The sequence below is a fragment of the Globicephala melas genome, chromosome 6, assembly GCF_963455315.2.
Source record: "Globicephala melas chromosome 6, mGloMel1.2, whole genome shotgun sequence".
Taxonomy (NCBI): domain Eukaryota; kingdom Metazoa; phylum Chordata; class Mammalia; order Artiodactyla; family Delphinidae; genus Globicephala; species Globicephala melas.
Genome location: NC_083319.1, coordinates 53,678,983 through 53,694,944, shown reverse-complemented (window position 1 = coordinate 53,694,944; position 15,962 = coordinate 53,678,983). Strand labels below are relative to the sequence as shown.

General features: G+C 44.3%; 1 protein-coding gene across 1 annotated transcript; it reads left to right on the top strand.

Annotated features, from left to right (window-relative positions):
- The first annotated feature begins 4,889 nt into the window (after positions 1 to 4,889).
- On the top strand, positions 4,890 to 15,384 carry LOC132597527 (uncharacterized). The gene is made up of 4 exons (XM_060301397.1): positions 4,890 to 4,976; positions 7,797 to 7,928; positions 13,237 to 13,509; positions 15,208 to 15,384. The coding sequence occupies exons 1-4, from the start codon at positions 4,890 to 4,892 to the stop codon at positions 15,382 to 15,384; spliced, it is 669 nt and encodes a 222-aa protein (XP_060157380.1).
- The last annotated feature ends 578 nt before the right edge of the window (positions 15,385 to 15,962 follow it).

Sequence of the window (15,962 nt, the reverse complement as noted above, 5' to 3'; positions counted from 1 at the left end):
TTGTCAGTCCTCTTAGGTTTACAATAAAAATGTACAGTGTGAGACACCAGTGAGGCCTCTCCTTTACGTTAAGACATTTGTTGTATGTCACACTTCAAATGGTGGTGAAAGATGATCTTTCTAAAGAGCGGGTTTTCCCCTGGCTTAACAACCGTTATAAAAATGGATGTCACGTCAGCACCACAGTCTAATGAAGCCCAAGAGGCAACCTGCTCACTCTGTGGGGGAACCTGGGATAAAGAGCAGTTACATATTCTCATCAGTCAGCCGGTCACCCACAGCCGTCAGCGTTCCACTCCGGTGCTTTCACTCCTTCTGGCAGCTCAGTTTGAAATAGCCTTCTCCTTCTATCCATTCCAACAGTCCTACTCCCAAGACTGCAAGGCTTCCTTGCAACTCACCCTCACCAGCGTGCCTCTCTAAAAGTACCCTTTCCTACCTTTAATGTGTCTCCCTTCTTGAACGAACCCTTTCATGCAGCATTTTATCACTTCCTACCATAAACACACACATCTTTCTCTTCTATTAACTGGTTCTTTGTGGGTTGGATCAGAGAGCGATTCACTTTTTAATTTTCCACAATGCCTAACAGTACACCCAGTGCATGGAAGGTGCTCAATAAATGTACATTAGTAAAATAAATAAATCTATCCTAAAGTTAAGAGTAATTAGAATAATGGAATCTGGCCTGACAGTGTTCTGTTTTTTTTAATAAATATTTTTTTATTGAAGTATAGTTGGTTTACAGTGTTGTGTTAATTTCTGCTGTACAGCAAAGTGATTCAGTTATACATATACATATACATTTAAAAATATTTTTTCCATTATGGTTTATCGTAGGATATTGAATATAGTTCTCTGTGCTATACAGTAGGACCTTTTTATTTATCCATCCCATATATAATAGCTTACATCTGCTGACCCCAACCTCCCACTCCATCCTTCCCCCAACCCCCTCCCCCTTGGCAACCACAAGTCTGTTCTCTATGTCCATGGTTCTGTTTCTGTTTCATAGATAGGTTCATTTGTGTCATATTTTAGATTTCACATATTACCGATTTCATATGGTATTTGTTTTTCTCTTTCTGACTTCACTTAGTATGATAATCTCTAGTTGCATCCATGTTGCTGCAAATGGCATTATTTCGTTGTTTTTTATGGCTGAGTAGTAGTCCATTGTATATATGTAATACCACATCTTCTTTATCCATTCATCTATTGATGGACATTTAGATTTTTCCATGTTGGCTATTGTGAATTGTGCTGCTATGAACACAGGGGTGCGTGTATCTTTAAGAATTATAGTTTTGTCTGGATATATGCCCAGGAGTGGGATTGCTGGATCATATGGTAGTTCTATTTTTAGTTCTTTAAGGAACCTCCATACTGTTCCCCATAGTGGCTGTACCAACTTACATTCCCACCAACAGTGTAGGAGGGTTCCCTTTTCTTCACGCCCTCTCCAGCATTTGTTATTTGTAGACTTTTTAATGATGGCCATTCTGACCAGTGTGAGGTGGTACCTCCTTTTAGTTTTGATTTACATTTCTCTAATAATTAGCAATGTTGAACATCTTTTAGTGTGCTTATTGGCCATCTGTATGTCTTCTTTGGAGAAATGTCTATTTAGGTCTTCTGTCCACTTCTTGAATGGGTTGTTTTTGTTGTTGTTACTGTCGAGTTATATGAGCTGTTTGTATATTCTGGAAACTAAGCCCTTGTTGGTCACATCATTTGCAAATATTTTCTCCCATTTGGTAGCTCGTCTCTTCATTTTGTTTATGGTTTCCTTTGCTGTGCAAAAGCTTGTAAGTTTGATTAGGTCCATTTGTTTATATTTGTTTGTATTTCTATTGCCTTGGGAGACTGACCTAAGAAAACATTGGTACAATTTATGAGGCCTGACAGTGTTCTAATTGCTTTTCAAGAAACTGTAAACCCTGGATTACAGAAACACAATATGGCTGCTGCCGCTGCCACTGCCTCCACCCACACCCGGGGCAGACATTCATAATCAATCCCCACACTCTTTCCCACCGAACCCTGATGTGACCTCACAGTCCTTCTCAGCCTGACGCCCTAGGAAGCCATTATCAATCTATGGATATGGACAGAAGAGATGAAACCGATGACTTTCAATGATTCAAAACATTGATATTATTTCCCAATCTTTGAACAGTCCTGAAGATCTATAATATTATGAATTTATAATTTATAATTTGTGCTGAAGCACAAATTTGATAACAGATACCTGCTACAAGGGTGGATGATAGCGAGGGTCTTTTTGTCAATAACTCAGAGGATGCACCTCCATGTCATCAATAACTATCCCAAGGTATTCCTTAAAAATTCTTTGTCATCATCGTCACCCTATTTTTAGAAATTTAAGTAAGCTCTTAGTGTTACTAAACAAATGATGTGGAGTAGAGCTTACTTTAATGGAGGAATCTAGTAACTTTACTACTTATTCTAGTCCTATATCTTATAGAATTATTAAGAATCAAAGGGAATTACTTATTAAGTGTTAATTTAATGTGTTTTATGGGGAAATTACATTACCATATTACTTACAAATTTGAAAGTGACCTTAAAGCATGTCCCCTGTGAATATCAAGAGCAGATTCTGAATTTAGGGAAACCTTGGAGACCTCAGTCTTTCATGAAGCCATCACATCATAATTAAGACAAGGCCAGAGCCCTGGGGAGTCATGGCAAGTTGGTCAGGAGCTGATGTCAGGAGCTGCTCTGAGGTAGCCCGCATCTCAGGAAGTGCAACCAGGACAGCTGTGGGACTTAGAGGTCACACAGGCTGAGGAGCTCCAGGACACACACCAGGCAGTGGCTGTAGAGGTTAAATTGTGCCTTTGACTGCCAGTAAAATGAGGCGCTGACTGAAAATAAACAGTAACTTTATCATATCACAGAACAGAAAGCCCAGAGGTAGAGTGGACTCCAGGATTGGTGACTCAGTGGCTTGGTGTTTTCACCAAGGTCTGAGGTTCTTCCCTCCTTTGGCTCTGCCATCCTCCCTCACGGGTCAGCCCCCTTAAGAGGCACAAGGAGACCATGAAAGTTATAGGAGTCACATCTACACACACCGATGTCCAGAGTCATAAGAAGAGGCTGTCACTTCTGGTGTCGCCTCTTAAAGGTATGCTGGTTATATCACTTACATAACACTTATTATGTACCAGGCACTCTTCTAAGCACTTTACAAAGGTAAACTAACTGTGATCCTTACACCCTGTAGGTATGTATTATTATTAACCCCATTGAACAGATGAGGAAATGGAAACAGAAAGGTTAAGTAATTTTCCTGATGACACACAGCTGGTAAGTGGTGGTGCCAGGATTGTAAACCAGGCAGCCCACTCCAGAGTCTGTGCTCTTAACCACAAAGCTCTCCGTACCGCAAAAGAGCTTTTCAGAAGCAACCCACAGACTTGCCTTCATGCTTCCGTGGCCAGACGTGAGTCACATGCCCACCTCTAAACCAGTCAGTGACAAGAGACATGGGATTACTACAGAGGGGCTAAACTGAACAAGATTTATCTCTGAGCTGGAGATGGACTCAGCCTGAAAAAAAGTAGGGTTCCATTCCCCAAGAAGGGGAATGGACATAAGGCAAGGAACCACTGTCACCTGCTTATGAGGGGCTGCCTACAAACAGTCCAGCCGCACTACTGATTCCATTTCCTCTGCACTTATAAGGTAAGACGGTGTATTATACCGTAGTCATCCACACACGTACGTCTCCCTCTTCCCACTTGCTTGCAAGCACTCCGAAGATAGGAACAAATCTTACAAATCTGCATATTCCCCACAGGGCCTGGCATAGGGCCTGGCTCATAGAAAGTGTTCAAGAAACGTTTGTTCATTATAATTGAATTTTCATTCTCAAGTCTACTTAATTGGAGAGGTCAACAGTTGGCCATGCTCAAGGCAGGCCGGTAATGCATTTTCACATTGATCTAGCAATCAAATAAATTCTGAGAAACTTCCCTTGCCATGCAAAATAGCATGAAATCACACATTAACATAGGTCAATACAAAAGCCTAAACTTATTAAATTGTTAGTGTCTTGCACTCAGCACCCTTGGAAGTAACATTAATGTCACATTTTATTGTGACTTGACAGTTCTACTATATTTAACGAAACACATCAGAGCGCCATAGACAGAGCAGGCTTCATAATTTGTACCACTCAGTGCAAAAAAAAAGATGCAGAGACCCAGCCTGGGTAGAAGAGTCCGTCTCCCCTTTCATGAGCTTATTGTTCCAAACCACGGTGGACAGGTGACCCCGCAAGAGACTGTGACTTCCCAGTACTGAGATTGAGAGTGGGTGCGAGGGCCCCGCGGATTTGCAGACTGAGCTCAGTCCCTGAACAGGAACTAGCATTGCTCTTCCCCACCTCTGGAAACAGCTGGACATATGCCTGATTCCAGCTCTACCCTCCTGGGGGCAGAGTGTAAGAGTAGAACTCAGGCCACCCTGCCTGGTTGCTACTGTAGTCAAAGGGGCAGGGGCAGGGAGGGAGAAGCCCGCCAGAGCCTGGGGCTTAGTGGATGGATCCCAAAGAGACAGTGGGAAGGCGGGACCCCCTGTGAGCCGAAGCTACCAGCCCCGGGCGTGTGCTCTGTAGTCCCAGCAGACACCTCTGACAAAACACAAATTCAAAGATAAAAGTATTAAGGATCTCAGGACAGCAACTACAGAGCGTTAAACCACAGGACCCTGTGCAACTGCACTTATCACACGCCCTGGCCACAGAGGTGAGCTGTAGTGCCTTGCTTAAATGTGAATATCCATCTATGGAGAAGAGAGACGCCCTTTTAAGTCGTGCTATTATACAAAAGCTGGTTGAATGCATGAGCTTATCTCAGGGGATGGGGAAGAAATTAGACAATGAAGAGAGTAACTGCTCTCTGTACAAGTGTTCATCCCGGGTTCCGTTCAGTGGCTCCTCTCCTGAGGTATGCCATGGTGACTTTGGACTTTACCCTGTAGACAGGGAACCAGGAACCATTCCACGTTTTTTAAGTGGAGGAGTGACATAATCAGATTTGTCTCAAACATGCGTTTCTTTGGGGGCAGTGTGGAGGAGGAATTCAGCCGACCCTAGGCAGCCAAATCGACCACGTTCTACATCAGTTAGTACTGAAAGTAATATAACAGCACCATGGTTAAAGGTGAGGGCTCTTTAGTTAGAGTATAGCTGGATTCAAATCCTGGTTCTGTCACTTACTAGATATATAAACTTGAGCCAGTCACCTGCCTTCTCTGAGATGCAATTTCCTTATCTGCTAAAATGAAGTAATAGCAATAGGGTTCTTGGGACGGTTGATGCAGTGATATACATAAAGCATTTAACACAGTGCCTGCATCATTAAATATAGCTATTATCCTATTTTATTGCCATAGGAAATAGATTCTTACTGGTTTCTCTTCCCAGCTCCATGTTGATACCCTTTCTAAAACTTCTGTGCTTCCATTTATAAGAGGAAAAGGGGCACATGCCTGACCACCCCCACCCTCTGGAACCTATAATTCCTTGGGGCAGAAGGAGTGACTATTACTTCCCCTGCTTTATAACCGTATTCCTCTACCTTGGGATAGCAGTCTCAAGATCTAGCTGTCCAGTGTGGAGTAGCATCTTATCTACTTACAGAAGGAACTCTTGTCTGGGTCACTTTCGTATGAAAGGAATTTAGAAAATTCCACTTTCTGTTCATAACCTAATTTTAGACATATTGTGGCTAAAGAAGTCACCTCATTCATTCACTCATGCCTTCATTCATTCACCCTCTTGCCCTGGATCAAAAAGTCTATGTAAAAGATGAAGGAAAGGGTGATGACTTAAGGAAGAAATAAAAATAGATTAGTTTAATATTTGCAGTATATTGTTTCCATTAAAAACAAAATCCATCAGTGTTATATTAATATAAGTGAAGTCATATGGAAATCCCATTTATCTGTAACTCACTAGAAGAGAGATCATTTGGGGGACACAAAAAAAGCAGTTCTACCTCAGGAGCACCAGAGGCGACTGGCACTGTTTCCCAGGTATTAGGAAATACCTAGAAATTAGAATGAAAGAATGTGTTTATCAAAACAAAAACTCCAGGGCCATGTTCTTTCAGAAATGGAGAAGTTAAACACCACGAGCTCTAGCATTGGGCACACGAGGTTTGCATGTGCGTGGAGACTGGCAATTTTAGGTTTTGCAATTTGGCAAAACCTGTGGGCAGTTGGAGTTGCCTTGCCAGGCCCCCGAGTGATGCTACAAATGAGGAGCAGGTGTGTTGACCTCCTTGGCCCTGATGGTCAGTTAGAGAAGTCGGTGCTGGGCTAGGGCAGGAAATGGAGATGCGGGTGGTCTCTGGGTGCTACTCCTCAAACTTTAGTGTGCATGTGAGTCTCCTGGAGAGCTTGTTAAGATGCAGAATCTGATTCAATAGATCTGGGGGTGTGACTTGAGATTCTTTATTTCTAACGCACTCCCCAGCGATGCCAGTACTGCTGGCCATGGACCACGCTTTGAGTAGTGAGGGAGCGTACTCCAGTGGGTGGCTCTGTGCCAAGGTAGCTTTTGCTGCTGGTCCTGTTCTCACCTGGTGCCTCAGTATTTGTACATTTCTATGTTGTGCATCAAGCTGGTAACTGGGTCTCTTTCTTTCTTACTCAGTTGTTAACAAATATCTGCAGAGTACTTACTATTGCAGAGTTAATGGCAATTTGAAGGTTTGAAGCAGAGGGGTGATGGGACAGGATTTATCCCATGTACTGGTTCACTTTGGCTGCTTTTGATAAACAGTATGTGGGCAAGAATGGAAACAGGGAAATCCATTAGGAAGCTGTTTCCATAGAACAAATGAGCGTTGAGGAGTTAGGGCAAGGTTTTTAGTGGTGAAGATGCTGAGACGTGACCAGATTTAGGATCTATTTTGGAGACAGTAGAAACAGAACTTGCCAATAGATTGGCTGTCAGTAGGAGACGAAAAGAAGAATCAAGGTCAACTCCCAGGTGTTTGGTCTGAGTGACAAAGGGCTACTTACTAAGATGGAGAAGACTAGGGGAGGGGCAGGTTTGGGAGGGGAAATCAAGAGTTGTGTTGTGGGCATGTTGGGGTTGAGATGGCCGCTTGTGTCAGAGGAGAGTTGAGAGCAGGCAGTTAGATGTGTGCATCTGGAAGTCAGGGGGAGCCCAGTCTGGAGGTAGGGGCGGGAGAGCCACAGAGCATGCAGGCGGGAATTAAAGCACAGGCTTGGATGAGGTCCCCTGGGAGACAGCGTAGAGAAGAGAAGAGAGCCCAGAGCAGAGAACTCTAACATTGAAAAGTTGGAGAGAGTAGAAAGGGTCTGCCAGAGAGTCTGAGCAGTTTGCCCAGTAGAGTAGGAGGAACGAGCGACAGAACAAAAGAAGAAATTGCTTCAAGGACGAGGGGTGAACAATTTGCGTCAAATGTGGCTATGAGGTCAAATATGATATGGGAACAGACTTAGCCCTTGGGACAAATAACATGGAAGTTATCAATGGCCATGGTAAGAGCCATTTCAGGGGTGAAGAGTGAAGGGGAGGATGACAAAGTGGGCAAAGTGTATCTAGACAGCTCTTCCCAGGAATCATGATGTGAAGAATAGCAGAGACATGGGGTGAGAGCTGGGTGCCTCTATCTGAATCTCTGCCTTGACAGCATGTATATAGCACCTCATTTTCTCCACCTCCGGTTGGACTTGGGCTGCAGCTTGGTCTTTATAGACTACACGTAGGCTGGAGTCTTCCTGAATCTTAGCCCCACGTCTGGCAATGTACAACCGTCTGCCCGACGACCCTGAAGACAAGTTTCTGCCCACTAGAGTCTCCGTTTAAAGTAAGAGTAAACCATGTACCCAGGAGAGATGTGGACAAAAAGAGAAGGAAAGAGGTAAGTCTTTTCTTTCTTTTTTTAATTGAAGTATAGTTATTTACAATGTTGTGTTAGTTTCCGGTATACAGCAAAGTCATTCAGTTATACATACATACGTATTCTTCTTCATATTCTTTCCCATTATGGTTTATTACAGGATATTGAATATAGTTCCTTGTGCTATACAGTAGGACCTTGTTGTTTGTCTAGTTTATATATAGTATTTTGTATCTCCTAATCCCAAACTCCTAATTTATCCCTCCCCCATCCCCTTTCCCCTTTGGTAACCATAAGTTTGTTTTCTATGTCGGTGAGTCTGTTTCTGTTTCATAGATAGGTTTATTTGTCTTATATTTTAGATTCCACACGTAAGTGATATCATATGGTATTGGTCTTTCTCTATTAAGTGTTTTCCTTACAAAACCAGACAAGTTCTATGTAGTTGATGGCAGTCAGTGATGATGCTGGGTCTTCAGAAAGCATGACCATCAAAACGATGACGGTTGAAGGTAAGGGGTCAGAGACCTCCCATCGTCAGCAATTATAAGCGAGGTGACAGACGCTCACAATGCTAGGAATTATTTAAATTTAATTTTTGAATTGTCAGTACATTCACATGGTTCAAAGTTCATGAAGTAAAAAGAATGTACAGTGGAGTCTCCATCTGAGCCCTGTCCCCAGCCTTCCAGTTCCCATCCCCTAAGTCAACTAAGGTTGTAAGTTTCTTGTCCATCCTTCGGTACACACATGCAAACACACATGCATTGTTCCCTCTCTCCACCTTTTGGCAAAAGTGATATTATAGCCAATGTACGATTCTGCATCTACAAAGACAGGAATTTGGCAACTTGGAGAGAAGTGGATTTTTGCAGCTTCACCTAACAGCTGTGAAATTCATGAGCAATGTCTTTTAGGAAAGCAGTTTTTTATTAGATAGTAGGTATGAAAAATGGAGTCTAAGTTGAGATCTCATGTGTCTGGGAGCATCTGTTGAATGGGGTGGACCTGTGAGGAGGTAGAAGGTACCTGGGAGAACAAGGTAGGAAATGTGACATTTGTGCCTAAGAATTCTCATACAAGTTCCCAGGTCTGTCATGGAACCTCGCCATCACTGACGTGTTTGCTCGCCATCACCCCATCCCTTCCAGCGCTCTCGGAAGGCTCTGCCCTCCTGCCAGCACACCCACAGGGGTCCTTGGCTGGATCCCTCTGAAGTCAGTCACCTACGAAGATCACCTCCTGTTCTCTGTCAAAATTGGCCTTGTATCGCAAATGCCTCCGTCTTGGCTGGCCACCCTTGCAGTGCCCCCATCAGGATTTATCGTGTGACCAGGTCCCCGTGCTCCTGCTTTAATGCCCCACCACCAGCTGCATATCTGAGCCCCTCTCCTAGCAGGGTGGGTGTGCCTCTTGAATGTGAATCAACTCTAATATCTAAAAACACAGGACCCAGTTTTTTAAATTACCATCTGACATGCCAAGTGAAGTGAAGCTCATTTTCAGATGATTCCCAGCTGTCACAATAGCATTGTGCCTGGATGGCTCAGTCATCACAGAAGAAAGGAGGGCGATTTTATTTCAAATTTAACCTGATAACAGGAATTATGATTGGAAATCACCTTGAGATATTTAGAGCAGCTACTTAGAATCACATCAACTAACATTTGTCCATTGCTTTACTGCTGATAAAGCACTCTTATGTACACTGTCGTCATATATGTTAGGGAGTGATGGTGGCTCCAAGGAGAGAACAAAACTGAAGTATGTTACTGCCTAGACTTAGAAATGGTGAGGAAACGGACAGGTTCTTTCAAAAGGAGACCACAGAGCTAAGCACAAAAGAATAAGCATTACCAGCGCCAAACCCAGAGAGACCGAGATGAAAACATTGTCAATTCAAGATAGATATATTGTGGGAGGAGAGTCAAGCCAAACTGAGCTCCTATAACAAAGCGTCAGGATGGAGGGCTGTTAGACGACTGCTTGGCCAAAGTAGGTTGCTTGTTCTTTTATTTATCGCATAGGTAATACATAGCTTTGTATTAAAATATCACAACTTTAGATAAACCTGAAAGAAAGTGGCAGTATATCTTAGGCTTCTCTGTCTAGCCTCTCTTGTGGCCACATTCTTGGAAACATTTGCCTGAATTTCATCTCCACTGAGACCCCGAACTTGCTGCTGCTTTCCTTGTTTCCCTGTAAAGTCTTTACCAACCTGCTGTCCCTTCCAGTGGTTTGGGAATCAACATTATCCTAGCTGTTGATGACTCAGGAATGGACCTAACTGATGATAACCGCATGTCCTGGAGGGTTGGCACTCACAGTTATCGTTTGTCTCAGAAGCTGAAATGCGCACTCTATCCATATAAATTGTGGGAGAATTCATCTTGATGAATGCCGAGAGGCGATTTTGACTGGCCAATTGTGAATACGTATTTTCTTTATGGTGCTTTCCCCAGTTTTGCGGAACTGGCTGGAACACATTTTTGTGTTTCTACTTCCCACCCTCACTCCATTTGCCTATCAGGTTCCCTTGCATACAGTAGGTACTCAATACATGTTTACTGAATGAAAGTTCTCTTTCTTAGAGCATGATGAGGCTCCACCGCTGAGTGGGTTCAGAGGGCTTCGTTTCCCAGGAACTCCTCCTGTGCGAAGCGATTGTCCTGATGAGAAAGTGAGAGCTGAACTGTTGAAAAGACTGATTCTCCCCCTTGAATCAGGTGAATGTATGGGAAGGTGTGAGACTTAGGGGCATCACTACCGTGTGATGAGTCTGAGCATGTGCGTGTATGTAGGTATCATTACTTTATTCCTGGACTGTGGAAGTTCCCAGCATGGGACCCTTCTCACCAGGAGCCAGCATTCAGAATTCTTTCTTCTCTGGCAGTTCTCTTCTCAAGACTCCCCTCCCTCTACAACTCATCCATCTGATTACAGCTGTCCCCAAATGAGTGAAAAATGGGCAGGACACAGGTAGAGGTGAGCTCTCCAGAATGAAGACCAGTGATGGCCAAGAGCATGGAACAAGAGTGGGAAAGGTGCCAAGAAGATTAACACTGACCTAGCGTTTCTGGAACACACTTGAGGGGGCTGTTTTTCCTGGAAAGTTCTAATAGTGCTAAGCCTGCACTTACCCCAAACCCTCTCCTGGGTCACAGATGAGGAGGGTGGCAGGGATGGGACACAGAAGGCAGGAGAGGGGAGCATAAGAGCAAAGAGAAGTTGAATTAGAGGGAGAAAAGAAGAGAGGGAAATTGGAAGTAGAATCAATGGAAACAGTAAGGATTTATCAATAGCCCTTTTCCCAGGGGGGTGTTAAAGAGTATCTGTCCATCTGCCTATATATCTATCTATCCCTCCATCCACTCATCTATCCATCCATCCTTCCTTTTTCTAAAAGGATTTAAGTGCGTTTCCAAGGATAAAGTATATATGATGACATAGTATAAACTATAAGTGGGTAGAATAACAAAGAAATGCAAGGATGGGGACAAAACGGAGCCGAGAGCAGGGCTCACCCCCATGTGCTGGGCTGGATGGCTGAGGGGCTGCCTGTGACAGTGGGAGTCAGTGACACACACGACCAGAGGGAGAATCCTGCTAAACCTGGAGCTCTGGGCTGTGACGTGTGTCTTCCTTGGTCATGTCTTGCTTGGACTTAGCACACCTGTTTGGGCCTTGTGGGTTGGCCGCTCTTTGCCACAGGTGGCAGGGGAAAGGCAGACCTAAATGTGTGTGATTGTGAGCATTGTCTACGTTAAAGCCTGAATGCAAAGATTGCTTCACTCGCATAAGGCGAATTAGCTGAAAGAACCCGCCCAACTATAGAAAATACCTTGTCAGAAGTTACAAAACATCATTCATTTTTTCAGAGTTCCAAAAAGAGCCAATTTTAAAAGCTTTTTTTGAGTTGAGAAAAAAATGCCCTTAAAACTATCGACCCGGGGGGCTTCCCTGGTGGCGCAGTGGTTGAGGGTCCGCCTGCCGATGCAGGGGACGCGGGTTCGTGCCCCGGTCCGGGACGATCCCACGTACCGTGGAGCGGCTGGGCCCGTGAGCCATGGCCGCTGAGCCTGCGCGTCTGGAGCCTGTGCTCCGCAATTGGAGAGGCCACAACAGTGAGAGGCCCGCATACCGGAAAAAAAAAAAAAAAAAGCAAAAAAAAAAAACTATCGACCCGGCCTGTGAGATTCTTTTCTTAGCTGACATCTCCCTCTACTGACAGTACATCCTCTCACTTCTCCTTCACAACCCAGCAGGGAAGTCCTTTGAAAGCGACAAGCCTGTGAAATGCCTTTGAGTCCGTGCTCACAGATTGAGGAGGTCCCGGGGGGGCGGGGCGGGAGATCATAGGTTCTGCTTGGGACTTGGGGAATCGGAGCCGTCCAAGTTCAGGCAGCAACAGGATACACCTGTCTGGAGCTCAGAAGCGAGACCTCAGACAGAGAAAAGTGGTGGAGTGTTCAGTGGGAGGGAATGAAAGAAAAGAGATGGAGGAGGAAGATGCCTGAACTGGAGAGCCTCCCAGAAAGGTCAGGAAGATGGGTAGGAGCAAATCAACCTAAGTTCAGGAATTCATTCCCCTGAAGGCCTTTTTACAGCCACCCAGCTTGGCTTGTTGAATCCCAATGTTGGGAAACTCACTCCTTCACTGTCAAGAACTGTTTGACAATGTTTATTGTTAGAAAGTTATTACTTATAATGAGCTGGAATCTGCTTCCCCACAATCTCCATCCGTTTTTATCATCCTGCTGTTCTGTGCTATAAAGATAGAATCTGTCACCTCACGCGTTTTCCCAACAAATGCTTCCCCACAAGAATCCCATGAGAAAAATATGGCTAAATGGTTCAGTTACCCAGTTCAAGGTCTGTTCTCTCCTCCGCCACCCCCTATAAGCCCTTGAGAGCAAAGACTCCCCTCCCTCCCCAGCCTCCAACCTAGCAAACTTTTCTGTTGTACTAAGGGCTTCGTTTGCATGGTCTCTCTAGACATCGTATCAATTGAATGAGCTAGGCATTATTATTACCACCATTTACAGTGGAGAAAGCTGAGGCTCAGAGAGGGAGGTTACTTGTACAAAGCCACATAGGAAGTGTGGGTAGAGCCCAGCTTGACATCCATGTCTCTCTAATAATCAAAGCCTGGGTCCTTAAATCAATCTGATTCTACCTATTTTGTCTGTAGACAGCGTGGGGTGAAGAAAAAGCCCATAGTGTTGCCCACTGGACTGAACCTACTTGAAAATTGGTAATTTGGGGTCATGGTGCTTAGAGATAATACGGTTAGGACTTTGTCTCTGGACCCGTTTCTTCCTCATTTCAGGGTCAGCATCCGTGGAAGCCGCCTTCCTTCCCAGGTTTATTCCACCCGCTTAGCAGCGCCGCCGATGTCTCCTATTTGACTCTACCTGTGGGCGACACAGGCGCCCTCCAGCCCTCTCCGCTCAGCGCTCATCCAAACAGGACTCCTGTTCTCCTAAAGTGTCGGTCAGTCCTTCCAGCACCTGTTATTCTGGATTCCTCCAGAGGACAACAGATTCCTGCTGGCCATGTTTTGGATGGAGTTGGCTCCCTACCAACCAGCTCTGAGACCTCAGTAAGTTACTGAAGTCCTTTGATTCTTGAGTTTCTTACCTTTAAAAAGGGAACAAGTACTTGATGATATGCTGTGAGTTTAACTGAGAGTGTAAGTGAAATGTCCAACACAGTGCCTGTCCCACATCACATCTACGCAAAAGTAGAAGCTATTATCAGTCTGTGCTTGGAAATGGAAAAATACGTGATTCTTCTTTCTACCTGGAGAAGGTAAACAATTAGAGGAAATGCTGGCAGTGAAGGGAGAGAGAAGTCCGGGGAGTAAGAGAGCAAATAAAATGCCCTGTCATGGAAGCCACAGAAAGAGAAGGTGTTTTCTGCAAGTCCTGCTTCCTCGTGGATGTTCAAGAATCTCTGTCTTGCATTTGACAAAGAGATAACGGGGCTTTCAAGACTTGTTTCTGTGGAGCAGTGGGGATAAAGACAGATGGCAGAGAAACAGAGCAAGATCTTAAGGAAATAAAAGCAGTACCGAGGACTCTTTATAAAGTGTGGCACGAAAAGAAAGCAGAGGAGAGAGGCAGCAGGCCAAGGGCAATGGGATATGTCAAGTAGATGACTGATAAATATTCACTGAGGATTTATCAGGGGGCTGAGAGAGCGACTGAGTGAGTGAATGAAGATGCTTAGGGTTTGATTAAATGTATTTGACAATGTTGACATTGCTTAGTCTGTGGCACCTATATGCCTTTTTTAGTAATATGGCTTTTTAGTAATACTGGTGGGAGAAAAATTGGGAGGATTATATAATATTTTCAGCCCCCCAAAACACATCTTTACCAAGAGCCTTAGGTAAAAAATCCTTTCACCTACTACCATTTGTGCAGATTCTGCCTAAATTAATCTGGGTGGGCCCTCAGAGTCTCTACTTGGAACAAGCTCCCTGTTGGCACTGCTGGCTGTGCTGCTGGGCGCCAGTATGATGGGCCATACTTTGGGTAACGAGACCATAGCATATCTGACCTTGGTTTGCCCACACCCACTGTGACATGTGGTGGGTACCTGAGACACTCTTGGTGTCAATTCAGTTCTAGCACTGGTCTCTTCTCCTTCGCCTCTCCCCACCACCAACCCTCACCAGGAAAATGCAATAAATAAAAATTCAATAACAACAGTTGCTTAGCATCTTGAATTCACAGCTTCAAGATATTGTCCCTCTATTTGCTTTGAGCGGGGAAGGGAATGATTTTTCTTCATTTTTGGATCTCAGAATTCTTGATTTTTTTTTTTTTTTTTTGACATTAATGGTTTGGTGGAAACCCACTTTTGTTGATTCGGTATTTCCTCTGTGGATAAACTTTGTGGCTTTGGGAGAAGCTTCCTTCTTTTATGAGGCACTTTTAACCTGCAGGATTTCCATTTAGCTTAATTGGCATATTTATGTATTGAGATGGGTGCCTAGAGGGCTCAGGCCACGGCATCTTTTGTATAAATCGAAAAAAATGAAATGAGCTGTTCTCACAGTCGTGTGCCCTTCAGTCATGGAGCGCGGTAAAAGGCTCATCATTTACAGGCTGCGAAAACTCAGGAAGATCAATAGGCATAATGCAACCCGGAGTCATTTAGAAAAGCAAAACTCGGGGTTTTCAAAGCCCAATTATTTCAGGAGCTTGGCCATTACTAAATCCTTCCCGGGCCTTCATTCTGTCTCGATGTGAAGGAATGGCCTTCTCCACCCCTGATGAACCCTCCTCCTCAGGTGAAGCTGGAGAGCCTTCTCCTGAGGGTCGGACAGTTTGTGAAGTGTGAGAAGCTGACTGTTCCCAGCCAGCCCCCTCGGATGACAAGCCCAGCTGCAGACTGTCGCTCTCCAGGCCCCGTCTGGAGCCTGGCATGCTTTGAAGGCAAGTGTGGGAATGGATTCTTATTGGTTTAATATGGCTATAGTTAATGGCTTATAGATTTCTAGATCGTCTGGCCCCACTAGGCATGTCTATTAATTCTCCCATAAGATTGTCCGAGGTGAGAGAAGGTCAGAGAGCCTGCGACATGGGCGTGGCTTTCCTCCAAGCCAGACCAAGAAAGGTCTCCTTAACAAGAATTCTTATGACCTCCTAAAGGCTTGAGAAAGAAAGAGGGACCTTTTGGTCGATACTGAAAGAATTTGGCCTCTGGGCTCAAGAAGGCATGTTTCACAAGAGGGACAGGTGATATCAGAGTAGCACAAATGCCCTGCTTGGATGAGTTCATAAAAATAGACACAGGTGAACCAGCTGCCCTTGGAGGTTTTAGCTTCTGCCACTGTGGCTACAGTGGGTTGACTGGTGGTCCTAGACACTTGTGGATGTGACCTTATTCGGGAAAGAGATCTTTTTTTAAAATTAAAAAAAAATTGAAGTATAGTTGATTTACAATGTTGTGTTATTTTCAGGTATACAGCAAAGTGATTCAGCTATATATACATATATATTTATATAGATCTATATAGATATATTCTTTTTCAGATTCTTTCCC

Bases quoted from the DNA above. Each gene is read 5' to 3' on its own strand.
- LOC132597527 (XM_060301397.1), top strand. From the start codon at position 4,890: ATGGGGAAGAAATTAGACAATGAAGAGAGTAACTGCTCTCTGTACAAG. The intron at 4,977-7,796 runs GTATGCCATGGT...CCTGAATCTTAG, and splicing joins TCAGTGGCTCCTCTCCTGAG to CCCCACGTCTGGCAATGTAC. The intron at 7,929-13,236 runs GTAAGTCTTTTC...TCCTCATTTCAG, and splicing joins ACAAAAAGAGAAGGAAAGAG to GGTCAGCATCCGTGGAAGCC.